This window comes from Macrobrachium rosenbergii, chromosome 16, assembly GCF_040412425.1.
Source record: "Macrobrachium rosenbergii isolate ZJJX-2024 chromosome 16, ASM4041242v1, whole genome shotgun sequence".
NCBI lineage: Eukaryota > Metazoa > Arthropoda > Malacostraca > Decapoda > Palaemonidae > Macrobrachium > Macrobrachium rosenbergii.
Window position 1 is genome coordinate 21,826,420 of NC_089756.1, and position 27,362 is coordinate 21,853,781.

The 27,362-nt window shown below is 37.2% G+C and overlaps 1 protein-coding gene across 5 annotated transcripts; it reads left to right on the forward strand.

The window, feature by feature from the left end:
• Positions 1–270: 270 nt before the first annotated feature.
• On the forward strand, positions 271–25,950 carry LOC136847184 (zinc finger protein ZFP2-like). 5 transcript variants are annotated; one of them, XM_067118619.1, is made up of 3 exons: positions 271–593; positions 7,110–7,561; positions 21,009–25,950. In XM_067118619.1, exons 2-3 carry the CDS (start codon positions 7,136–7,138, stop codon positions 22,743–22,745), a joined length of 2,163 nt encoding a protein of 720 aa, XP_066974720.1. In that variant the 5' UTR covers positions 271–593; positions 7,110–7,135; the 3' UTR covers positions 22,746–25,950. The 5 variants fall into 5 exon arrangements, with proteins under 5 accessions (XP_066974720.1, XP_066974723.1, XP_066974721.1 ...); XM_067118622.1 differs by lacking the exon at positions 271–593 and adding an exon at positions 659–781; XM_067118620.1 differs by lacking the exon at positions 271–593 and adding an exon at positions 669–777.
• The last annotated feature ends 1,412 nt before the right edge of the window (positions 25,951–27,362 follow it).

The following is a 27,362-nucleotide window of genomic DNA, read 5'->3' on the forward strand; positions in this document are numbered from 1 at the left end:
TTGGTTTTTAAATTTACGAAAGCTGATTGACGAGGACAGATCAAGAGAAACTACACTGTATCTAGACTGCCGATCGGGTTTACAAGCGGTCATTTACAGAATTTCCTACTGATATTTTATTAGACGTGATCAGCAAGCATGTTTTATTTGACACGGGCACGGTAAAATTTCTCTTGTTACCCCGTTGCAAAGCTTCAACTCTACGACTGTCAATTTCAAAGCGTGCGCTTTCAGCATATTGATCGAAAGTCACATACATCTGGCAACTGTTCGTTGTTAATAATTCAAGAGACATTTCTTTTCTGTTCGGCTAGAAGTCATTCATGCATTTTATTCGATACTTTTAGAGGCAATTCAAAAAGACCTATGTGTTGCCAACAAAGTGCATAACGAAAGCCACAACTGTGTGTTAATATATTTAAAAACACACAAATCACAAAGGTGCCAGATGTACTATGGTTGTGCGAACAGCTGACGACTTTTACGATGGTCAGCCGAATACCTGGTGGCTTTAGAAAAACCTGATTATAAAATCGAAGTAGCGAATCAGTGATTCAACCAAAGATATTTACGTATTTAAAGATATTTTTGCGGTATGTGAGGGCAGAAGCCTTTAAGTTTAAAAGGAGATTACTTAGGAGAGATGTTAGATACACTTTTGGTTATTCACTTGTCTTGTATATACTATTTTGTTTACATCCATTTTCAGTCGGTCGGGTCGTCTGCTGTTTCGGGTACCTGACGAATTTAGGGATTTCTGTTAGACAATCACGTAACGTAGGTAGGCCTAAGCTGTGTTCGTGTATCCAACAGGTATGACTGATTTCCGTTTAACATTCAGTGTGTCAGTTTTGTTCGGAAATTAAAAAAGTATCTCGGGGTTTGAAATTTGTTTTCGCCGCCAACTTGCAGTAACAAGGAAGGGCCCAGTAGGGGAACAGGCTAGGCCTATAGGCTGGCGAACCGAGGCAGAGAGATTGATTATAGGCTTATGCTAGCTTATGGCTATCGTTCGCTTGGCTGCTGGTGATGTTGGTGGCTATTTGCATTTAATATTATTGTATGTGTAGGAATCTAAACCTAGATCATCCATCCATTTGCGGTATGTTTGCCCAGGTTTAGTTGACGAGGACGGCCTAGTAGGCCTATAGGCTATGTGATGGTGTTGGTGGCTGTAGGTTATGCATGTTATATTGTATGTTGTGTAACGTAAACCCGGAGCATCCACTCATTTGCGGGAGGTTAGCCCATAGCCTAAGTTGAGTTTTACGAGGAAGGCATAGGCCTTATATAGGCTAGGAATAGGCCTAGGCAATGCCATGATTTAGCGCATGCTGAGTTCATTAAACCTGTAGGTCTCGGGTGTGCTTATGTATCTGCCATAGTAAGTAGTCCGGCTTGGGCCTATTCTAAACCTGGCAACCTAATTCTAGCCTTGGTTCATCCTAGACAAGGCTGAGTTTGTGGGAAGCTTATAGGCCTAAGCCTTCTTTAATTCCTTTTTAAATATGTGAACCATAAATTTGTTTGACTGTTCGTCTGATTGTCCTTTATTGTAGGCACTTCTGACCACTAGCCTACTATAACCTTTGTAGGTGCAAATCACGTAGGCCTAGTTTTGGTCCCCCAGTCTTCTGTATGCACCTGTATGCCTATTAATTATAGGGGGCCAAGGCAGAAAAACTGGGATTTTTAGTGGATAAAATCAAAACTGTGAGAGCTGCACCATAAGGAATGGCCTAAAGCGAATAAAGCAAAAGATAGGATAAGAAGTTGGGTAGAACTAAGCCGGCATTCTGTGGCGAGCTAGACTATGGCAGTTGACGTTTTTCTATATAATTTTACCTGGTGAACAAGATTTTAAAGTAATATTTTTTCGCCCTGCTGTAATTAAGCTGTAATTTACCGTAGAACTGTAGCTGACGGTAATGGGGACCCGTTGGGAATCGGGGTTTTGGGTTGGGTAAAACACTTTCAAGAATATCTGATGGTAAGGTCGACCCATTGTCAATTTGGGGTTTTGGGTGGGGTAGACCACGGGGGCGGGGTGAGAAGGCGCCCAAACTTTATTGTAGACGGCATTACATAGACGAAAAACCCTTACTCAAACACAGGAGGAACAAGATGACAAAGGTAGCCATTACAAAGACAAAAACTTTCACTACTACTGCTATTTCGAATGCTGCCAAACATGCACTCTCTTATTGAGGGGCTTTTGGTACACAGGCCGACACCTTACTGAGGAAAAAGGGGGGCCGTTGGGGGGATAATGTTCGTTTCCGGTCCTTCTTAAGTTTCAGTTTTGCAAAATGCACTTGGGGACATTTGATTCCCCAGAAGCTTGTACTGAACACGGCAAAATACATTTGAACCCCCAGGGGCTAGTACTGAACACGGCGAAATACATTTGAACCCCCAGGTACCAGTACTAAACACGGGGAAGGGGGTTTTCGTACCTTCTGTGCCCTCCTCCCCCAGTACCCCATCTTCCCCCTAGTGAACATATGTCTCCCTGGTGGTTACATATCCCACACCCTCCACCAGAACTTAAACATGGCGACTGAAAGCTTCGAATAGTGTCCAGTCGAGCTAGACTATGGCAGTTGATGCTTTTCTATGTTATTTTACTTGCTTTACAAAAGTTTAAGGTAATATTTTGCCAGTCGGCTGTAACTAAACTGTAATTTACCTTTGAGCTGTATACGTCGGTGCAGGGAACCTGTTGTGTAGTCTTCAAAGGTCAATTACAGTTTAGTTACAGCCGGCCGACAAAATATTACTTTAAATTCTTGTAAAGCAAGTAAAATAACAGGAAAACATCGACTGCCATAGTCTAGCTCACCGCGGAACACCGGCTTAGAATTACCAGTTGAAAAAATATATGGTTTGTGTCTGTATTCAGTGTCAGACTCAAAATACAAGGTAAACATACCACAACGCCAGTAACAGGGCTGTATCCTTGTGTTCACCTTCCCTAACCCAACTTAAGATGCTGGGTCCCACCTGGGTAAAAGTGAAGACTTGACCCCAGCCTGGTTTCCGCTGGTCACCGACTCGGATATTTACTGCATATTTATATTTTTTGTTTTTGTTTTTGCTTTTCTGCCAATTTTTTATGTTTTTGTTTTTGCTTGTCTTTTTTATGCTTAAAATATTTACTGTCTTTTGTTTATGGTTACATTCATCCCCAAAGGGCTGGTACTAAATACAGTGCCCATAACTGGTGGTTACAGAACTAGAGGGATGTGTTAGTAGTCTTCAGTTTTACCCCTACCTGATCCAGGACCCCTGGACTTCCCCACTTCACTCGACCTAGTGTAATTTAAGTTGTACAGTAAAATACAGAGATGCATCTAACCTTACCTTCTCTAAACTAACCTAACCTAACTTAACTTGAGGTGCTGGGGACTACCTAACCAGGGGTAACACTCCTTTCCATCTTAACTGACTTAAGAGTGCTATTTACACCAAGTTCTAATGGGCAAGGGATACCACTTCATTATTTTGTTATGGTGACTAGCCTATCATGTGATTTGGGATGCTCATCTCTACCCAGCTAGTGTCACAGCACTCTCAAGACACCTTCCACAGGACAGCTCCTTAGGTTGAGCTTAGACACCTTGCACAGGACAGCACCTTAGGTTGAGCTAGGTTATGATAACCAGCTTGCTAAGAATAGGAGAAAAACTTTTAATTAGTTGCGGGGCTCTTGTGCATTTCCACAAGAGCTATAGCATATTTAAGGTAACCATCTTTTCGTAGACTTGGCCTATGCTTAGCTGTGTGAATGTTGTCTAGGTTGCTATGGTATACAGTAATATGTCTGAGCTAATGAATGTTAGGGCAGGCCTAGTTGACCATTGCATGATTAGAGATAAAACCAATTAAAATGTTTCTGTGAATGCTACCACTGTTATGGTTTAACAAATGTGCATAACACAACTAAATTTTGTCTTGAGAGTGAAGATGAGTAGATAGTTGATAGGATATAAATGTGGAAACTGTGTTAGACATTATGAATAAAAAGGGAGTAAGTGTTTGCAGATGTAGCATCTAGTTTAGAATGTTCATATTGCTGGAATAAGACAAACATAATGCAGAAGAAAAAGTGTGGTATGAATAGGTGGAAAGGAAAAGAGGTACATGACAGTGGTGACATCAAGTTGTAGTTAGGATAATTGAAAAGAGTAGATTAATGAGCTATGGAACCATTATGCACACTGATGTTTTCTGGTATTTGACACTTCCTTAAAGCTAAAACTGAACAACCCTTCAGGGGGTAGTGCCATCAGTGCACCTCATGGAGTGTACCGTAGGCATTACTTAAGGTTCTTTGCAGCGTCCCGTCAGCCTCTAGCTGCAACCCCTTTTATTCCTTTTACTGTACCTCCATACATATTCTCTTTCTTCCATCTTATTTTAAACCGTCTCCTAACAATTAATTCATTGAGCAACTGTGAGGTTTTCTTCCTGTTACACCTTTCAAACCTTTTTACTTTTAATTTCCATTTCAGCAGTGAATGACCTCACAGAACCCAGCACTTGGTTGGCCTTTGGCATAAATTGTATATTCTATTCTATTCTAAAATTAAACAAATTAAAGTATTACTGTGCTGCATATCATCGTATAGGTTGTTAAGTGAAGACAGTGGTAGTTTCTATATAACAAAAGCATTAGATGAGATAGATGTTGGTGTCACTAATGACGAACAGACTAAATTTTTAGAAGTTTTTCATAATGTGCCTGAAATGTATAATGATGGTGAGAGGAAGTAGGACATTGTTGCTGGGAAAATGCATGTCTCATAGAAGATACAGTAGAACTCTTCTGTTATCAAGGCACCATTGCATGATGCCTTAATTTGCTAACTTCCTTCATATTTTTTTTTAATTTGTATTAGCTTTTGCACTAGTGCCAGTAAATGCTTCTAGTAGGGTTTGTAGAATCATATATTGATATTACACATGTCAATATAATGGAAAGAAATATCTTTAAACTGCCTGCAGTGGCTGCTATAAATAGAGATGGTGAAGGAAACTACATAAATCCTGTGCTTGTTTTGCAGCGAGCCATAGCATATCATAGCACACAATTCATGTTGTTTTGGTGAAGACAAACTGCCACCTTAGCACAGCTGTAAAATCTGTTTGGTTCTCTTACTGCAGTTCTATAAATGATATACATTCTTGAAGCCCCCAGCAGTGAATGTTAAGGACATAAGTGACCAACTAGTCATCTTCTAAAGATATTCAGTAAACTGCCTTCACTGATCTCTTCATTTACTGTACTGAAAGTTTTATTGAGAGTTAGATTATTAATTCATACTACAAGCCATGTAAGGTTATGGCCTGTTAGAGTCAGATAAGATTATAGCTCCATGAAATGAGTCAGTTTATTGTTTATAAAGAATTGGGTTAGGTCAGTGAGCAAACAATGCAAACTCCTTTTTGAATCTGTCATGGCAACCCTTTTCATTATTAACATAGGTCATTTTTTCTCCAATTTGGTACAATGCTGTAATGAAACCTGTCAGTAGAAAAGGATCAATATTTTGGTCACTGCACTTTTTAGAAGTGACAGACATAATTCATAAGCGAAAAAAGATAGTAAGTTATGCAAAGGTGCCGTACTCCTTAATCAAAAGTACAAGGGATAATTTTGCAGATGTCTAACAGTCAGCGATAAACATGTACTATAATTATACTTTACAGTTGTATTATTGGGGACCTGAACTTTTTCTGATTGTGGCGAACTTCTTAGGTTAGTCTTAACAGTCAGCAATAAACATGTACAGTATTATAATTATACTTTACAGTTGTATTATTGGGGGCCTGAACTTTTTCTGGTTGTGGGGAACTTCTTAGGTTAGTTTGTTGAAGATAATTTGGATGCTCCATCTGTGATACCGTGAGTACTATTTTTGTAGTGAACTTGTTAGTGTGAAAGTTTTACTCAGTACATATACAGTACCCATTTTCTAGTGTTAGATAGTGAAATATCTCCAAGGAGATATGGATTGGATTATCATTATAGTATCAGATATCAGGAGAGCTTCAGAGCAGTACTTAACCTGTTCTTTTGATTTTGTTTGTTGGTAAATGTCTCAGTCTCCATGAATTAGAGCACCCTTCCTAAATCCTGACAGACCTTTTACCACTGTCTGAAGTTATTCTAGTTAGAAAAGGACATGGATATGTGATTTGTTTTGCAGGACCTGAATAAGTGATTGGTTTTGCAGCAAAGATGTAGGTTTGGTAGCATTAATAGTAAACAGAAAAAATGGATTGTGATATATGTATGGACATATATTTCATGACTATGTAGGTGGCTTATTCCACCATGTACAGTACAGTAGTGGACAGATATAGTATTCACAGGGCTATTGCATATAGTAGCACCTTAAGGTTTCCTATAAAATTCACTTATGAAACTTTGGTTTTCAGTATGAGCAAACATCTATAATTTTGAACGTTTTACCTCAGAGTTATTTTGTTGTATTACTTCAAAGGTTCATTTATAAACTTTTGTTTAGTGTAATTTTATTGATTTAGTATTAACATTTTTTTTTATTTGTCATTTGCTCAAGGTATTGAAATCTCCTTTTTTATCATTGTTATTAATGTAATGTTAAAAGTTATAATCCATTCTTCTCTTCTTGTTTATCTCTAATGGATCTCCTTTCCTTTGAAAGCATCTCATGGAAGTTTGTGTCCTTCTGCCATAAACAGTAATAATGTAGTATAGTAGTAGTAGTAATAATAATAATAATAATAATGATAATAATAAAAATAATAATAATAATAATAATGACAATACAGTAATAATAATAATAATAATAATAATAATAATAATAATAATAATAATAATAATAATAGTGAGAATAATAAAAAAAAACGTTTTCATGTTTAAATCTTGGTTCCATTCCCTCTGAAAATGTGGTAAGTAGTCCTTGTAAAGCTCAAGAATTTTAAGCATATTTTTAACAATACAGTATATCAAGATTTACACAAGACAGGGGGTTTATTTTATCCTCAGCCTTAAAGAATGTGATTGTTCTTCACAGTCTTCAATAATGCTAGTACTGCACTAATGTGTGCTTCTTTTCCAGACACATTTTGTAAATCATCTGCCAAAATGGAGACCTCAGCAACAGAGCTGAGCCAGTACACCATATCAAACATTCAGGATTGTGAAAGGGAACATGGCACAACAGTAGTTATTTCTCCAAATGAAATCATCATGAAGGTGGAAACAGATGATAAGATTATACAGCAGTGTTTGGAGATCAATGGTCTAGAAAATGACGAGGATGATGAGGATGACCTGGTTGCTGTAAAAGAAGACTGTGATGAGAATGAGTTTAGTAATGAGGAAAATGTGGTGGAAGATTCCGAAACCAGAAAAGTGCTTAGAAGAAAAAAGAGTAAAAGACCAAGGAAAAAGTATGAAAAAATTCAACGACTAAGTAGAATTTATACTTGTGTTGATTGTCCTGAAACATTCTCTCGTCTCAGCCAGCTACGTGCTCATTCCAGAATTCATACTGAGGACCAAACAGAGGCAAGTAAACATTTCTTAAACCACTTTTATTAGGTAATGTTTTCAAACAACTTAGAATGTTTTTGGCAATGCAAAATCAAATTGTTTTTGCAGGGGTTACACATAATAGAAGTACCGTGCAATACTGTAATAGAATGTTTTTATCACAGCTGAGGTAGGATTTTACATGGTATAGCAGTACCATACACTATTATAATATAGTTTATAAGAAATTTACAGCTTTTTGGTGGCCATGACTATGATGCTTTGACCAAAGTGATTTGTCCAGTTTTTATTTAATTAGTGATGAAGTCATAAACGATCTTCAAAGTGTAAATTAACTACACAATTAATGTTGATGCAAAGTAAAACCAACTACTGAATAAGTGCCGTTACACTAGTTTTAGACCATTCATCAGTGGTCCAAGTCATAACTAATAATATTAGGAAACGAAAACCTACCACCACAAACCACTCTGTCTAAAAGAGATAAGTCTCCAGCAGAAGCAGACAACCATACCAGAGAACGGTATTCTAGTAAAGGAAGGATGAATGGCCTAAAACAGGTTGCATTGATTTTATCACTTATAAATATAAGAGGCCTTTCTCAAAAGTAAGATGCAAGTCAAAAGTTACACCTAGAACAGTTAAAGCCTCAGACTCATTCAGCAGAGTCTCATCCACCTGGAGGGTAGGATGAGGTGGAAAATCTGTACAAGATCTGCTAATCAGCACAATCAGAGCTCAAAAATTCTTCAGCTAGACTAAATCATTCGTATCTTAGCCATCCACAGACATGGGTTTGATTACTAATACTAATGAAGCCCCAGCAAGGTCAGGGAACAAGAAAACATGAGGAATCCAAAAATAAGAAATGTGCCTAGTAGTTGCACAAGCTAAGTACTCACAGTCACTTAGTAGCAGTACATGTTAAGTACTCAACAGTCTCTTGGTAACAGAACATTCAAATTATTCATAGTCACATAGTATCAGGACAAGCTAAGTACTTGTAAGAGGTGCAAAAAAACGAGCAGGCAAAAGAGAAATGCTAATTTATTCATGATCCAGGCGGTTTATATAGCGACAGACTGGCGTCGAGCCGCGGAATACAGTGGGAGCCTCAGTGACCTGAGGTCGATAATAAATAACAATAAAAACAGCAATCGAGTACACTTTACAATGTGGAAATAGACAGAAGTGAAATTGGATACAATCTTGATGCCTGTGAAAGAAGAAATGCAAGATACACAATCGGCAACAGGTGAACAAAATACATAGTTTAAATGATTGAAATCGCGTGACCTGGCACGTTAGGCGAAGAAAATGGGACGCCACCACAGAAAACTTGCTCAGCGGAGACTTAGCGAATGACACGTTCGATGGAGACTCCGCTGACGGCTCTGTAGGTGGCTTTACATACTAACACTAATGAAATGCCAGTGAGAATGAGCAGCCACTAGCACTAAAAATGAATGGCAATATTCACTTAACACTATGGAAAATACATTTGAATTAAAATGCAAAAATGCAAGTCTGTAGGTGAGTGGCACATAAAAAGTGAAAAATGGCATGACCATGAGAGAACATGCTCAAAATGACCACCTTTCAGTACACTAGAACATGGTCTAGACCTTTGCTGTTAGGTCTTTTTATCTCTAAACATCTATCAGGTTGGTGGGTCTGGCGTACTTTTTGTACATCATAAGGCTATTTTTAATTACTCTACTAGGTTTCTTAAAACATAGAACTGGTCATGCAAGATGTATGCTCATCAGTTTCTTGGAGTTGTGGGTCCTTTTCTTAGGCCCCCAAGCATTTTTGGCAATCTTGTTGGGTTTTTGCTTGTGGAATTGAGGTGGAAAATGCCAGAGATCTTCACTTTTGCAAAGAGGAACAGTTGTCACCTTAATTCCAAGGTTTGTTCCAGGAGTTTGTAACTTGTTGGCATACCCTTTCAGCAGGACCCATCAGATTATCCTTTAAGAATGGTCCCTGTATTTGGACATTGTAAGGCCTCTCCTCGATCCATTTGCCTCATCAGACGTATATTGCTGTCCACAACTGAACCCAGCAACTTCGGCAGTGGGCATAATGCTTTAGGCCTGGGACAGCTGGATGTCTTGCATTTTCCCTATTCAGCGTTCCGAGACAGGTCGTGGTGAAGCTCCATACTTCATGAAACTCATGGATGACTCTCATTACCCCCTTTGGCCATGGCAGGAGTGGTTGCTAGGCCTCATAGATCTCTTCAGAGAAAATATCAGAGTTCCTCCCACTTGGGGACCTCTTCTGAAGCAGCCCCAGTTCACAGTTTTCACAGTCAACTCGACCTCTTCATCTTATTGTCTGGAGGTCACCCTGTGGGGTTTCTGCAAGACCAACTTTTTGTAAGTTACAGCAGCAGCTATTACCATCCATTGTAGATTCTTCACAACTTCCCTTTACCAGGGCAGGTTGACACAGTTCATTACTTATGTAATGAACAGGCTACTCATCTTCTTGAAATATCTGTTTCTATGCTAACAGACTTCAGGCTGCAGTTAGCCTCTAAGTTGGGACTTGAATCTAACAGTGCTGTCCCTTACCCTTTACAGTGAACCCCCCGTATTCGCGGGTGATGTGTCCCACACCCCCCCGCAAATGGGTCAAATCCGCAAATGCTTAAAACCCCTCTAAGAACACTTAGAACTGCCCATTTTGATAGCTTAAACACAGAAAAACCCTGTAAAAATGCTTATACCTGAATATTTTAATAGTTTTATCACAAAAAGTGCATTTATTCATGAAAATTATATGAAAATACAGTAATTAGTGAATATTTCTCAGTGAAAAATACTGCGAATCGGCGAATTTTCCGCGAATGATGGCTAGATATGTTCCACAGAGAAACCCGCGAATGCGTGAGTCCGCGAACGTTGACAACGCGAATACGGGGATGTTCACTGTACTATATCTCTTATGAGCACACTGCATAGCCTCACCTTATCTCCACATGTGCCCTTGCCAGATGACAAACCGTCTTCTAGGAAAAATAATGGCTCATCCATAGCCAAGACAGCCTTCTAGGAAAAATAATGGCTCATCCTTGGACTCCTTTACTGTTCCTGTCTCATCTGCATTTTCAGATGTAGTCTTCTGTATCCATTGAAGACATATCTTCAGCCGATTTATGCCTTCTCTTTTCCAACTCTTCCCTTGTATAGTCACAATTATCTTCTGTATCAAAAGTCCTGATTCATCATGACTTATATGGGCAATCTCGAAGGTCAAAGCACAAGAGGCTTAGGCTCTTTTTCTTTTCTTCTTCCCTGGCTTTTAATATCAACCTGGAGCTCTTAAGTTATCCTTAGACCAAGCACTTGGCAGTCTCAGAACACCTTTGCAAGTGTTTGTTTTTAGAAATATTACCCATAAGTCATAATTGTTTATCTTTTGGGACCAAATATTATATGGGTCATGTTCTACCAATTGGAAGGGATATGAACCAATCGTATTCATCTTTGTACCAGGCACACATGGAGAGATATGCTTCCTGGGGTATCTGCAGCCACACCTAATGTGCTTGCCAAGTACTGTACCATGTCTTTGGGAATGCAGACTTCTATTGCAAATCTATTGCCTTAAGGAAGCTCTTATTGTACAACTATTGCTGTACAACCAGTCATTTTGGAAGGTGGATAGACTTAGAGCGGTATGGTCTTTGAATGCTTGTTTGTCTGTCCTCCTTCCTAGGTGGCAATTTAGGAAATTTAAGATGAATAAATGGGTTCATAAGAACAAACAATGTTACACAATAAAACACATTTCTAAAAGCTCAAGTCATAAAGTTTTGGTGGCCCCCTTTCCCTTCTGCACGCCCCTCTTGATTGAGGGTGGCACAGAGGAAAGAAGCAGGTATGTCTAACAGTATACTGAACTGTGGTCTGGGCATGTGCAGTGGAGTCTTTCATCTTTCAGGACTGATCAAGTTGGTGAATCTGGGAAAATGTTTACACACAATAAGGCCATTTATGATTTTATAGATTTGTAGAAAACTGTGCCCTATTGTAAAAATAGTTTTTTCACATGATAATCTTCTTCATGGAAAAATATTTTAAACATTCAGAACCACTTGTTTTGCTCTTTATAAGAGTGAATGCTTATCATGACAAATAATTTGATCACGAAGCCTTTTGATTTTATCTTGTATTTCTGATAAACACAAGCTCGTAAATTAGATTGAGCTGCTAAAATGTGAGGAGAGCTTAGTTTTAAAAAGCATTTGGTTTTCATATGCACATGCTCTTTAAAGTGTACAAAAGAATGCCCATCTTACCATTCTAGACCGGTCTTCTTTTCAGTAGGTGCAGCCCTATTTATTAGCATACTTATTGAAACTTTTTTCTTCTTAAGGTTATTGTGCTTTTCAGATGTGGTTAACTTATAATTAAATTTATTGGTTAATCAAACATACCTGGGAAAAGTGTCAAGCATTATTTGTCTTTATTTTAGTTTGTGTTTACAATGTCATTGACAGGGTCTCATATCCAAAATTGTACTGCACGTTATTAAAGTAGCCTATAATTGAATATATTTTGATCCCTTAATTCCCATAGGTTTTTGTGAGCTGACATTAATAATTATAGAATTTATTTCTATTAGAGTATTTGAAAGAATATTATAGAATTTCATCAATATTTAACATTAGTCCATGAAAGTTTCTGATGATTACTCCTTAAAATATAAACAAAGTACAGTAAACCCCCTGTATTCACAGTCACGATTTGCGGACTCACCTGTTCGCAGATTTGTCTGTGGAATGTATATACACATTATTTGCAGGAAATTCGCCCATTCGCAGTATTTTTCACTGAGAAATATTCACTAATTACTGTATTTTCATATCATTTTCATGACTAAATGCACTTTTTGTGATAAAACTATTAAAATACTCAGGTATAAGCATTTTTAGAGGGTATTTTTGTGTTTAAACTCTGAAAATAGGCAGTTCTAAGCGTTTTTTAGAGGGGTTTTAAGTATTCGTGGAATCTAGCTATTCGCGGGGGGTGTGGTACACATCCCCCGCGAATATGGGGGGTTTACTGTACTGTAGAAGTGCGTGAAGAAGTTACAACTAAGGCATAGTTTATACAGGTACAGTGAACCCCCCGTATTCGCAGGGGATGCGTCCCACACCCCCCCGCGAATGGGTCAAATCCGCGAATGCTTAAAACCCCTCTAAAAACACTTAGAACTGCCCATTTTGATAGCTTAAACACAGAAAAACCCTGTAAAAATGCTTATACCTGAATATTTTTATAGTTTTATCACAAAAAGTGCATTTATTCATGAAAATTATATGAAAATACAGTAATTAGTGAATATTTCTCAGTGAAAAATACCGCGAATCGGCGAATTTTCCGCGAATGATGGCTAGATATGTTCCACAGAGAAACCCGCGAATGCGTGAGTCCGCGAACGTTGACAACGCGAATACAGGGGGTTCACTGTATTCCCCTACTTACGATGGGGTTAGGTTCCAAAAATCCCATCGTTTGTTGAAAAAATCATAACTCGAATATGGCCTAGCCTACACAAGGATAATCAGTACCATCTATACATATGTGGTAGCCTAGCCTACACTACACAGTATACTTTATACATAAATGGTATAGTAATTATTAGTATCAGCTAATTCTGCAGGTTCAATGCAGATTGACATGATAAGTCAGTATAAAGAGAAATTGAATATCAAACAAGGCCTAGCCTGCACTTTCGTATATCATATACGGTAGCCTAGCCTACATTATACTGTATTCTATTTTCACATAACACCGTATTATACAAATATCAAAATAACAAATGTGTATCTTTTCCATGGATCTTTTAAAAAGTTATGCTTTACTACACTGTATCCAATCGTAAATACAGTATTCTTATATTGCTTTTGCATTATAAATTCCGATCATAGCGATCAAATGTTTTGGTTTGGGAATCGATCACGCGGTCTTTATTTCGCAGCATTTAACCGAGACCACCGAGAGACAAGGCCTGTTCGATGTTTTGTGACATAAGCAACGGTAGTCCGAGTCGCTAGCACCGACTACCTTGCGAGACGAAAGAAATGTAAACAAAACGTCACTAACATTGACAATTTGTTGTTTACCAGTCATGGTAATAAGTTAATTTCCTTAATTTTTTCGTCTACACTAATTTGTGTACACCAAATAATATTAACTCGAAACACAGGTTAAGAGAGTAATATAAAATACTGAACCAAAACAATTTATTTAGTTACAATATAGTATATACCGAAGTACAAACATGTTTAATATTGTGTTAAAAAATGTTTAGGCTATACCTAGTTTTCACGTCAAATTACAAGACGGCAGTGCATTGGTTTACTCTGCTATATGTGAATGAAATAACTTAATTATTGTCTTTTATTGTGTTTTACATACAGCTATTATTTGGTAGTTGAAGTTCCTAACTTTCTCTTCTTATTCTATTATCTCTTCCATACAGCTATTATTTGCTAGTTAAAGTTTTTAACTTTCTCTTTTATTCAACTTTTTGTTAGCTACAATATAGTTATTTTCTTGGGAACAATAATTATTCAATAAAACGTTAGACGCCAATATTATTGATTTTGCTGTTTTTTTTCTGTACAATGACCTTCATTACTTATTGGAGCAGCATATTTATCATTCAACCTTTTACCTTCATAAGGGGATTTTACATTCATTGTTGTCCATCAAATGTAGTGTAAATTTTTTTTTTTTACATAACCTGCAACTTCTGAATAAGAAGGGAAACACTGATTTTTTCCAAGAGTTAATTTAGTAAAGCTTGAATGAGATACTCACTGATTATTTGTAAAGCTATTTAATGAACACTTTGTTTCTCAAAGGTGGATGAGGAGAATGCTTTTCATGATAGTTTATAATAATGTTTCAAGAGTAAACCATCTTCTACCTCGAAGTTTTTTCAGAGCTGAATGGTGCATAATGAATTTCATTTACTAACATATGATTTCCATCAAAGGAGAACCGTGGGAACTTCAGTGTTTTATTTGTATCTTTCTGGCCATGCCAATTGTTCCTGGTACATCTCAACAAGCGTACTGAATTTCCTCCTTTATAATCAAAATATGGTTTCAAGTGAGTTTCATCCACCGTCAGTACCACTGTTTTGTCATTGGGTAGTAATGATTTACATTTATTCCCAATATACATCAGAAAATTTGAGTCATTTTGTTCTGACGCTGAGGTAAACTGTTTGGAGACACACTCCTGATGGTAGAGTACCTTGGCAGTATTAGGAATTTCAGAGTCTATAACTTTGAAGGGAAAAATTACAAAACAAAGAAGACAATATTACCAGGTCTGATGAATAATCAAATTTATTCAGTCATTAACTGTAATTGTTCACATATGAATTTCAGCAGAGGCAAGTGTTGACTGATCATCTAAAATAATTTCCAAAAATGAAATCACTACTTATATAACAGCAATGCTATTGCAGGTTTTAGAAATACACACAGCAATGTCAGCTCTCTGCAAGTTATTCAATATCTGCTTAATGATATTCGTATCATGAACTTCTGTAGGAATCTTTAAATCTCTTAAGTGCCGTACTTCAGAAACATGAACAAACACATGTACTGTGCAGTTAGCCTTCACTGTAGGTAGGGTATTGTGTTGTACAGTATGCTATTTCAATTAATCTGTACTCAACTGTTACCTGTGGAAGAGGAAAGACGATCTTTTAATATCTTTACATGTATATATGAGCATTAAAACATAGTAATGCCATGAGGTTAGGTTAGTTATTGACCTCCCTTCTTTTTTGTACCTGTAACCCTAGAATACTAGGCCAGTTTAATTTTATTCACCTTAACCCAATGTAGGTTCAATAAGGTTTGTCCCTTACCTTTGACTACTGCCAATGGTAACTTGCCTATTTCCTGATCACTATACTGTACATCCACTTGTGATGAACCTATAACTTCTATGTCTGTGCCATTTCCAAAGCTCTTGCTAAGTCCTGCAATGGTAGTACTGTGACATAGGCTACATTGGGAGTTGTTTGACATAGGCTGGCCTGTTAGATTCGGTTATTTTTTCGGAAAACTCCAGCCACCTCCCACATTATAATTTATATTTTCCTTGGGTAAAACACATCAAAACAAAAAAATTTCATCTCAATACATGACCTTTGCAAATACCTAATAACAGAGGAAAATAATTATTCAAATTACAATTTATAAGGTAAGACAATACTAGCCCCCCACCCCCTCCATAGATAATAAGGGAAAACTGTAACCAGTAAACACTCCTAAATTACGTTAGGTTGGTATTTTTAGATTCTTGTAGTGCCCTGTCACTTCCTAGCCATTTTTGCATAAAAAACCCAAAATGTTTTTCTTGCAAAAATGGCTAGCTGGAGGCTTTAGAAATGACTGGCTGAAATCTTAAGAAAAATTACCATTAGAGCCTGTTAAGCATAGTTTATATGAATTCCTACTAAAATTCAATCTAGGCTAAACCAGTCTTTCTTTACATTGCGCTTTACCTTGCTGCTCACAACACCTACCTAAATCCCTTTTTCAGGCTACAGCCTTCTTATGCTATACCTGGGTGTAGGCTATACTTGCATGGGCCTAGCTTATGTTGCCTTATCGGACAAACCTAACTGTATGTTTGTTTGCACTCCTGACGTTTCAGTGTGATGAATACAGACTATATTGCAATCAAAAGTTATCCTGTGGAATGGAATGGTAAATGAAATTTAGGCTTGAAGCCAAGCACTGGAATCCGAAGGATTATTCAGCGCTAATTATCATCATGTTATCCAGAGGCAAAAGTCAAATACTTGTTGCAGTGAACTTAGTGTTGAGTTTACCTACTTACCATAGTAAGTTCGTCCAATAAAACACACCAGATATATCCATGGCACGCTACTTCATTACGGCCTGTAAGTTTTACGGTCCAATTAAAAAATAAAACAACGGAACCATGAGAAAACCTTGTACTCAAACGATGTAAGGGAAGGAAGATCGAGAGGGAAGGAATCGCTAGCTTCGGACTACCAGGGTCGATGTCCTCACGTCATGACGTCATATGCAACAGGCCTTGTCTCTCGATGGTCTTGGTCAAGACCACCGGGGTTGTCTGGCCTGTTGCATATGACGTCATGACGTCGACCCTGGTAGTCTGAAGCTAGCGATTCCTTCTCTCTCGATCTTCCTTCCCTTACATCGTTTGAGTACGAGGTTTTCTCGTGGTTCCGTTGTTTTATTTTTTAATTGGACCATAAAACTTACAGGCCGTAATGAAGTAGCGTGCCATGGATATATCTTGTGTGTTTTATAGGACGAACTTACTACTGTATGTAGGTAAACTCAACACTAAGTTCACTGCAACAAGTATTTGACTTTTGCCTCTGGATAACAAGACGATAACTGGCGCTGAATAATCCTTCGGATTCCAGTGCTTGGCTTCAAGCCTAAATTTCATTTTCCATTCCATTCCACAGGATAACTTTTGACTGCAATATAGTCTGTATTCATCACACTGAAACCAGCCCTACGTCAGGAGTGCAAACAAACATACAGTTAGGTTTGTCCGATAAGGTAACATAAGTTAGGCCTGTGCAAGTATAGCCTACACCCAGGTATAGCATAAGAAGGCTGTAGCCTGAAAAAGGGATTTAGGTAGGTGTTGTGAGCAGCAAGGTAAAGCGCAATGTAAAGAAAGACTGGTTTAGCCTAGATTGAATTTTAGTAGGAATTCATATAAACTAGACTTAACAGACTCTAATGGTAATTTTTCTTAAGACTCCAGCCAGCCATTTCAAAAGCCTCCAGCTAGCCATTTTTACATGAAAAACATTTTGGGTTTTTCATGCAAAAATGGCTAGGAAATGATAGGGCACTAAAAGAACCTAAAAATACCAACCTAACGTAATCTAGGGGTGTTTACTGGTTACAGTTTTCCCATATTATGTATGGAGGGGGTGGGGAGCTAGGTAATTTGATTAATTATTTTCCTCTGTTATTAGGCATTTGCAAAGGTCATGTATTGAGATGAAAATTTTTGTTTTGATGTGTTTTACCCAAGAAAAATATAAATTATAATGTGGGAGGTGGCTGGAGTCTTCCGAAAAATAACCGAATCTAACATAGGCTAGCCTACATCAAACAATTCCCAATGTAGCCTATGTCACAGAACCCCCATTGCAGGACTTAGCAAGCACCTTGGAAAAGGCACAGACATAGAAGTTACAGGTTCATCACAAGTGGATACAGTATAGTGATCAGGAAATGCCAGTAGTCAAAGGTAAGGGACAAACCTTATTGGACCTACATTGAATAAAATTAAACTGCCCTAGTATTCTAGGGTTACAGGTACAAATCAGAAGGGATGTCAATAACTAACCTAACCTCATGGCATTACTATGCTTTAATGCTCATATATACATGTACAGATATTAAAAGATCATCTTTCCTCTTCCACAGGTAACAGTTGAATACAAATTAATTGAAATAGCATACTGTACAACACAATACCCTACCTACTGTGAAGGCTAACTGCACAGTACATGCGTTTGTTCATGTTTCTGAAGTACGGCACTTAAGAGATTTAAAGATTCCTACAGAAGTTCATGATACGAATATCATTGAGCAGATGTTGAATAACTTGCAGAGAGCTGACATTACTGAGTGTATTTCTAAAACCTGCAATACATTGCTGTTATATAAGTAGTGATTTCATTTTTGGCAATAATTTTAGTTGATCAGTCAACACTTTCCTCTGCTGAAATTCATATTTGAACAACTACAGTTAATGACAGAATAAACTTGATTATTCATCAGACCTGGTAATATTGTCTTCTTTGTTTTGTAATTTTTCCCTTCAAAGTTATAGACTCTGAAATTCCTAATACTGCCAAGGTACTCTACCATCAGGAGTGTCTCTAAACAGTTTACCCCAGCGTCAAATTTTCTGATGTACATTAAGAATAAATGTAAATCATTACTACCCAATGACAAAACAGTGGTACTGACGGTGGATGAAACTCACTTGAAACCATATTTTGATTATAAAGGAGGAAATTCAGTACGCTTGTTGAGATGTACCAGGAACAATTGGCATGGTCAGAAAGATACAAATAAAACACTGAAGTTCCCACGGTTCTCCTTTGATGGAAATCATATATTAGCAAATGAAATTCATCATGCACCATTCAGCTCTGAAAAAACTTCATGAGATAGAAGATGGTTTACTCTTGAAACATTATTGTAAACTATCATGAAAAGCACTCTCCTCATCCGCCTTTGAGAAGCAAAGTGTTCATTAAATAGCTTTACAAATAATCAGTGAGTATCTCATTCAAGCTTTACTAACTCTTGGATAAAATCAGTGTTTCCCTTCTTATTCAGAAGTTGCAGGTTATGTAAAAAAAAAATTTACATTACATTTGATGGACAACAATGAATGTAAAATCCCCATATAAAGGTCAAAGGTTGAATAATAAATATGCTGCTCCAATAAGTAATGAAGGTCATTGTACAGAAAAAAATAGCAAAATTAACAATATTGGCGTCTAACGTTTTATTGAAAAATTATTGTTCCCAAGAAAATAACTATATTGTAGCTAACAAAAAGTTGAATAAAAGAGAAAGTTAAAAACTTTCACTAGCAAATGATAGCTGTATGGAAGAGATAATAGAATAAGAAGAGAAAGTTAGGAACTTCAACTACCAAATAATAGCTGTATGTAAAACACAATAATTATTTCATTCACATATAGTAGAGTAAACCAATGCACTGCTGTCTTGTAATTTGACGTGAAAACTATGTATAAACATTTTTTAATACAATATTAAACATGTTTGTACTTCGGTATATACTATATTGTAACTAAAATTGTTTTGGTTCAGTATTTTACATTAATCTCTTAACCTGTGTTTCGAGTTAATATTATTTGGTGTACACAAATTAGTGTAGACGAAAAAATTAAGGAAATTATTACCATGACTGGTAAACAACAAATTGTCAATGTTAGTGACGTTTTGTTTACATTTCTTTCGTCTCGCAAGGTAGTCGGTGCTAGCGACTCGGACTACCGTTGCTTACGTCACAAAACATCGAACAGGCATTGTCTCTCGGTGGTCTCGATTTAACTCGGTTCAGAGGGCATTTCTTGCTTCTAGTTAGCGTAAATGAATCTCTAGATACTTTATTTATAAGGGACATATATATTTTTCGTTATACGAAGTGTTTTTAAGTCGAAATATAGCTTAAATGTGTCGTTGTGAAATTAATTTAGCCATTTTGTTCGTTAAAAGATGACGTTGGCGGCTGTCCGTTTGTTTTGTGTAAAAAAAAAAATCAAGATTCCGTTCGCTATTGTCTCTTGATTTCATCATCATACTACAAGCTTTTCGTATTTATCTTTTATCGGCGTGAAAACAGCAGTAATATGTGTTCTTTCATGCCCAGTAGTTTTGATTGAAATACTTTCCAATTTTATTTGCTGTCGAGTTTCATCCTTGTTGCCAATGCACGATAATTTATAGTCATTAGCAGCTTGAACATTCTTTTCTCAGCATCAACTACAACTTGCAGCTTAAATTTACTGTAGCAGTATATTTCCTTGCCAATCTTTTCTCCAAAGAGGATAAGGGTAGTGTAAAAACATATCAGTACTTAACGTCATTTTTAACAACTACGATAATTGTTTAACCGTACGATGGTTGAAATACAAGCAAAACAGTTGTTATCCGATTCAGGTTTTAGCAAAACAACAGTCTCGTTCGGTTGTTATTGGCTGTACGCATTTTCGCAAGAGTATAAGGTTGCTAACAATACTTTTATCATTCTCTTACTTTTTTAACTAGAAGATGGAATAAAGAGATGGAGAAAAAGTTGGTCTATTGTAAGTTGGTCTCTCTTGCTCCTGATTCTACGGCAACTGTAGTGTACGCTGTTGCTTGTGCCTGCTCGAAATTTAAAAATATTTTCTAAATATTGTCGTACCGGTATTAATTGCTAACTCCATCGTAAACACGAATTATCGTCACTCGTGCACTACCTGTATTTACAAACGCACAAAAATTGCAAACGAACACTGACCTATTTTAACTTCCGACACGACGAGAGACCGACACGACGAGAGAAAGTGAGGTCATCTCATTGAATTAGATGTACCTATTCCAGCCTCTCGGGCTAACGTATCATACACCGTACACTGTCTGATTGTACGTTGTTGCCTGCGCCAGTCGCCCGCGAAATTTAAAAATACGCATTTTCAAAATATTATTTAAAAATACGCATTTTCAAAATATTGTCGTATCGATATTAATTGCTAACCCCATCGTAAAAGCGAATTATCGTAAGTCGAATCATCGTAACTCGAGCACTACCTGTAAACGTATTTTATGTCAGTATGAAGCAATACACTGATTATTATTTTTTTTTTCCAGAAATATGAGTGTGATTTATGTGAAGAAGTCTTTGATAGATTAAAACGCCTTATGTCTCATCGGAAGAAACACCATCGGGCAAGCCTTTCGTGTAAGATGTGCTCCAGTAAGTTTACTCATTACGCTAGTTATAGAATTCATATGAGAGTTCATAAGGGAGAAAAGCCATATGTGTGTCAGGAATGCGGTGCAGCTTTTGTGCAGAGTGGTCACCTTAATATACATAAGCGAACCCACACAGGTGAAAAACCGTACACGTGTGATATTTGTAATAGTAATTTTAAGCAAATTTCTCACTTAAAGACCCACGTTAGAACACACACTCAGGATAAACCTTACCGATGTGAAGAGTGTGAAGCTTCTTTTACCCAGAACAGTAGTTTGAAAAGACACAGACGTTCTCACTCAGGGGAGAAACCCTATAAATGTGCATTCTGTGATATGACATTTGTAGTTAAAAGCAATATGCAAAGACATCTTTACACTCATACTGGTGAGAAACCATACCAGTGTGACCTGTGTCCAGCCTCCTTTGGACAAGCTATAGATCTAAAGAGACACAAAATTAGTCATACTGGTATTAAACCTTTCAAGTGCGATCAGTGCGATGCAGCTTTTAGTCGCAAAAACAATCTGAAGTGGCATCAGATGACTCACAATGGCAATACTCCATTCAGGTGTGAGATCTGTCAAGTTGGGTTTTCTTCTTCTGGAGATTTGAAGGTTCATAAACGAATCCATGCTCCTCCTAAACCTTTCCGTTGCGATTCTTGTCCAGCATCCTTTCAGCAGTATAGTTCCCTTACTCGTCATAAGATGATACACACAGGTGAGAGACCCTTGCGCAAGAAGCCAGAAAGCAAGCCTGGGTCATTTAAGGAGACAGGAATCAAGCCTTATGCATGTGAGATTTGTAATGCAACATTTTGTGAGAAAAGAAATCTGAAGAGACATATCATTTCTCTCCATGATGATGTAAGAAAAATTATGGGTGGGGGACCTCTTGATGCAGATGTAAAGGATGATGGAATCATTGAGAAGTTTATCAAATTGCAACATCCCGCACAAGTAAAGAAGAAGGCACCCGAACAAGTCACTTACACAATCAATTATCAGAATCCTGTTGTTATTACTCAACCTCAGCAGCAATTAGTACAACCACAACAGATAGAGGGGACAGCACAAGAACTCCAACAAGGTATCACCCTACAGCATGTTGTTATACAACAGCCTTTAACAGCAGAAGAAACAGTAGCAGCAGCAGCAGCAGCAGCTCCTCAGACTGTAACACAGATGCCTCAGTTAATGCTTGCCCAAGGCCCCGGACAGGCTCCAAAGCCAGGTAAGCCAGCAAACAATTGTCAGAATCACCATGCGCATGTTCTTACGTTTATTGAAGGTAGTTACAACCAGTGGCAGACATGGTGTTTTTGTGACCCTCCAAATATAGTCGATCAACCTAGTCAAATTATAAGCACCGTCCCAACGGCAAGTGCCATCATAACCACACCCCCATCCACAGTCATCCCTCCCGATGCTAATGCTACAGCCTCAGTCGCTTCAGCTGTTGCAGTAACTTCCGTCACAAATTCTTCCTGCACAACTGTAGAGCAAATTGAAGGGCAGTTAATGCCAGCACAAATACAGGTTCAACTTCCTGTTGGTGCAACCCAAACCACTGGGGTCATTAGAGAAGATGTCTTAAGGGGGTGGTTAGGAGGGTGGAATAAATGTTAACTTAAAAAGTAAATATAGCCATTCTTATGATAAGGAAAGTATTATTTTTTTCTTAATTATATTTTATTGCCTTTTGTGTAGTATAGTAATATATATTTTATGTATCTTTTGCAGTCTCCTCCCAAATTAATTAGTCTATATAATATAATGTGCCAATGTAGACAAAATAGTTACTGTGGATATTCAAAAGATCTGTTCTTCAAACAATATCGCTTACTGGAATTAGGTACAATATGTTAGATAAGATTGTAGTCATTTAACCTAATTACTTTGTCATATGCACTTAAAAAGGTCAGTTATTATTTTAAGAAGAAAACATGTGTGCCAAGAGAAACAGTGTTTGTTATATGGGGATATTGTTATACTTTTAGAAGAGTTTAGTATGTTTATTATTTTTGTTGTCATAACAAGCATCGGTTGGTTTCTAAAGCGAAGCACTTATACCTGAAAATTTGACTCAGTCTGTAACCAGCAGGTAATTTAGATGGTTTTATTCAAGTTATTCTGTTTTAACTGTGATGGCTGTTAGAGTTTTGCTTGGAATTAAGTAAAAGATTTTTGGTTTACCGTTTGGTAACTAATCAAAAGTTTATGGTATCTGATACAGAGGAATCCATGACATATAGCATTCCCATGTTAAAAGTAGACTTACAAAGTCTTAATTTAAGAATTGTAGACTTAAACTAGACTCTTGGTTTAAGGGACCTATCTTGTAACAGTTATTTTATTTTGCTTTTATATTTTTTTATTTTTATGAGCAACAAGCATAGTGACCTGGCCAAAGATATGAATTGCTGAAGTATTTCAGAATTATTATAGAAGATGTTTCATACTTGGATCCTTTTATACATGTATATTACAGTATTGCTTTTAATTCATGAACAAAGGGGAAGTAGTATAAACCTTAAAAGTAGGGATGTGTTTTTATCATCATGAGGTCATTCATTATTTCACATGAGAAATTATATGCAAAGGTATAGTTGTAAAATTATTTTTCTCTTTTATCGGATATTGAAGACCTTTACACATCTTTTCTGGATATTAGGGACCTATTGTTTATTACTTCTACCACCCCATCATTCAGGCTTATCCCTTGCCTTCACCTGCTTTCTCCCAAACCACCAACCAGCCCTGTGAGGCCAAGAATTTTGACCCACTGTCAGGTTTAAACTTATACTAATACTCCCACAGTCACTTTTCTGTTTTCTCCCTATCTCTGCATGACCATTTATCTACATTATTAAATGTAAATTGTAACTTACCTTTTGTTTTGTGGAACAAATTTCAAAAATGTCCATTTTGGCTGGTTCTGAGTGCATGAAGGTCTTCACTAACTGATATTTGCAGGTATTCCCTGAAATCTGAATCACTGCATTGTTACAAATTTTTCATAATATTTTAGGGGCAAGATATAATTAGATGTTACGTACAATATTTGCTTCATGATATTTGCTTCTGATATTGCTATGTGTTCCAGGATGTTATCTCACTATGGTGTGTCTGTTAAGTAGAAAATAATATAGTAGCATTCAAATTTTTTTCCAGTGATTTCAAAAAATAATTAAAACTTTATGGAAAACTTGATATTTGAGTTGCATAATAAATAGCTCATAATACTTAATTTGTATGCCAGGTTAATTATTTCTTTTGAAATGTTTTTACTTGTGCTTTATTATTACTGTACAGTATTCTGTATCTTACTTCACTGTTAGACACTGCCTGGCAGCATAAAGATATTCTGAGATTTTTTAAGAGTAAAATCCTAACAAAATACGGAACACTTCCCAAGTAAGCCTTCCACATAACAGTATTATGCATACAAGCACAATCAAGTTTTTATTTTACAAGGTTGGTTGCAACTTTAATTGGAAACAAAGTTATGTAAACTACTGTATCATGAGAGTACTCTGGGTTTTTCTGCTCAGAAACTCCTTTTCTGAATCTTCCTGTCTCTCCAATTCAAGGTGGTTTGTTTGACTATTTGTTGTAGGTATCAATTTTGAAGTGAACACAGTCTCATTTCATACTCTCATAGGATCCCTATGAGAGTTCGAAATGTTCTTAAATGACCATTTAGGCAGACAATAAGGGAACACAAAAGTAATTGGCAGAACGCAATATTGATGGGGCCAAGGGTCGCTGCAAAGAACTTTCAGTACCATCTACAGTGTGCTTCCCATTAAGTGGTACCCCCTCCCCACTGGGTGAAGAGTTTATCAAGTTTATTTTTAAGTGTATATGCATTTATTAAAGGGTATGTTCAATATAATTTTTCCCTATATCATGTACCTGTATTAGTATATAATACTTCGTTAAACCATTTTTTTTTATTGTTCCGTACAGTACTGTATTTTTAAAGTACTGGTAGTCCCTGGGTTATGTTGGGGGTTCCGTTCCTGAAGTGCAACATAAGCTGGAACACCATGTTAAAAAATTGCTAAAAATGAGAAATAAAGTGAAGAAAGTATTACCTTCAATCCTTTGGTTGTTTGGGAAACTAACCAATTGATTTACCTTGCTTCTGGTGAGGTTTGCATCCATGATCTTGCAGAATTTCCTCCAAAAATGTACAAATATTCTTCCGTCGTTTACAGCGCGCTGTAAGACTGAAACGACGCAACCTCGGAACATCCACTGTAACCCGGAACTTATTTTTTTATGAATATATTTGAAAAGCGCCGTAAGCTCGGAACAACATAAGCCGAGGCCGACATAACCCAGGGACTGCCTGTAACCTGAACAGTTAAAATAATCATTGTATGATTATTTTCTTAACTGTAAATCATACTTTTTTATTCTGTGAATATTTTATGATATAAAATAATAATTTATGACTGTTAAGATTCATAGTTCTTTAAAAACATTATGTAACCTTCACTTTTTATACATAGAATTTTGTTAACTGACATTTGTGACTCGGCTTTTTAAAAGTATCAGTTCAAGGAAGATGAAGTGAAAATGAGCTGTCAGAGTTTATGATGATGATGCATTTCTTTGTAAGTTTAGTTGTAAAACCCTTGCGGAGAAGTTTTTGTACTTGATGATAATGTGCTATGTCATGTTTGGGACCTGTTGTTTTCACAGTTTTTAAAATTTTGTTTTAACATTCCAGCAAAAGGGAAGAAGCATTCCACAACAGGGTAAATCTGTTATTAACTTCTTTATAGTATATTATTACAATAAAGAAGACTATCCTTTAAAAAGATGACATCTTTGCTACACTGTTGGTCTTCTGGTCAGTAGAGTTAAGCAATTTTAGGTTTGATAAGTGAATTCCAGGCATTAACATGCTTGCTTTAGTACTGGTGTCATGACCATTAAGTTAAGCAGCATTATGTCCAAGTCATTTTTGGAACTGATGAACACCAGTGAATGCTGGATACCATTGGCACAAAGATAAATACTTGAAACTTACAACAGACCTTAGTATTCTGGTCTGACTGGGAAATAGTTGCAATGAAGCTTGAGAAATTAACAGAGTAACAAAATAAAAAGGGGCCTGTTGTCTTGCAGAATCATATACCAATCATTATGAAGAAAATACTATTCTACAACCAGTGAAAAGGGAAAGCCGGGAAGAATTATGTTAAAGAGAAGCATTTATTCTTAGTCTGTGAATTATCCAGTCCCTTCTTTCTATGTATTGTACAGTATATACAGTATCCATGTATTATTAAGTTGGTATTGTGATACTCTTTGGCATAAAGAGCTGTCATTTTTTCGTACAGAAAGACATTGCCTTTTTATAATAGATATCCTTCAGCACGAGCTGGAACAGTCATTGAACCTGGTAACAGTAGTTAACTCAGGGTAAGGGGGAGGAGTGAGGGAATACCCCCACTTGCTTACTGACATTAGCTGCTTTTTTTACAGCTGTTTTAAGGGATAAAAATTGTAATATCTTTTCCATTATGTATGTGCAATGGCTCTCTTCGCAGTGAGAAGTTTGGTGGTTCAAAAAGAGAAAGTAAGAGAGGCGTTCGCCAGCTTCTGACACCGCCTGTGTGACACTCAGCAAATGTCATGTTATGAGCCATAGCTTCTCCATCATCTGCAAGGCAGGGAATCCTGGGGTTGCCGTAGCTGAACCTCGGGCAGATGTTTCAAAATCTGTTTCTTACCAGCCCTTCGATTTAGAAGACAAACAAGGAATTCTGGAAAAGAGGAGGAAACGTTCATCCTCCTTCGTGTCCCGACTCACTTCCTCCACTTACAAGGAAGAAAAAGAAAAAGTGGAAGCTCAAGAGGACTTCTCTCATGCGCTCTTCCTCATTGCAGGTGAACATGAGTGTCAATCAAACCAATTACTTGTGATCATCATGCCATTGGCAAGGCCGGTGACTCTGCTCATAACCCACTTACAAAAGACCCCCTTTCCATGCATGCCAGTGGGCTTAAATGGAATAGATCACCACATCCCCTCACTCTTCCTGTACTGGGCTTCTTTCCCAGGTGTGTTTTGCAGCTCAAGGTAGACACACTTACAACCCCCCCCTCCCCCAACACATCATCAAAGAGAAGCAGAAGAGCAGGCTGGGGCAACCTATTTGTTCTGAGTATGCATGGTCTCCAGACTTCACATGTTCTAGCTACAGGACCGGTTACTGCCTCTGCTGC

Excerpts from the sequence above, each read along its gene's own strand:
- LOC136847184 (XM_067118617.1), top strand. The coding sequence starts at position 1,063 with ATGTGTAGGAATCTAAACCTAGATCATCCATCCATTTGCG. Across the intron at positions 1,103-7,109 it reads AGATCATCCATCCATTTGCG|ACACATTTTGTAAATCATCT; the intron begins GTATGTTTGCCC and ends CTTCTTTTCCAG. Across the intron at positions 7,562-21,008 it reads ATACTGAGGACCAAACAGAG|AAATATGAGTGTGATTTATG; the intron begins GCAAGTAAACAT and ends TTTTTTTTCCAG.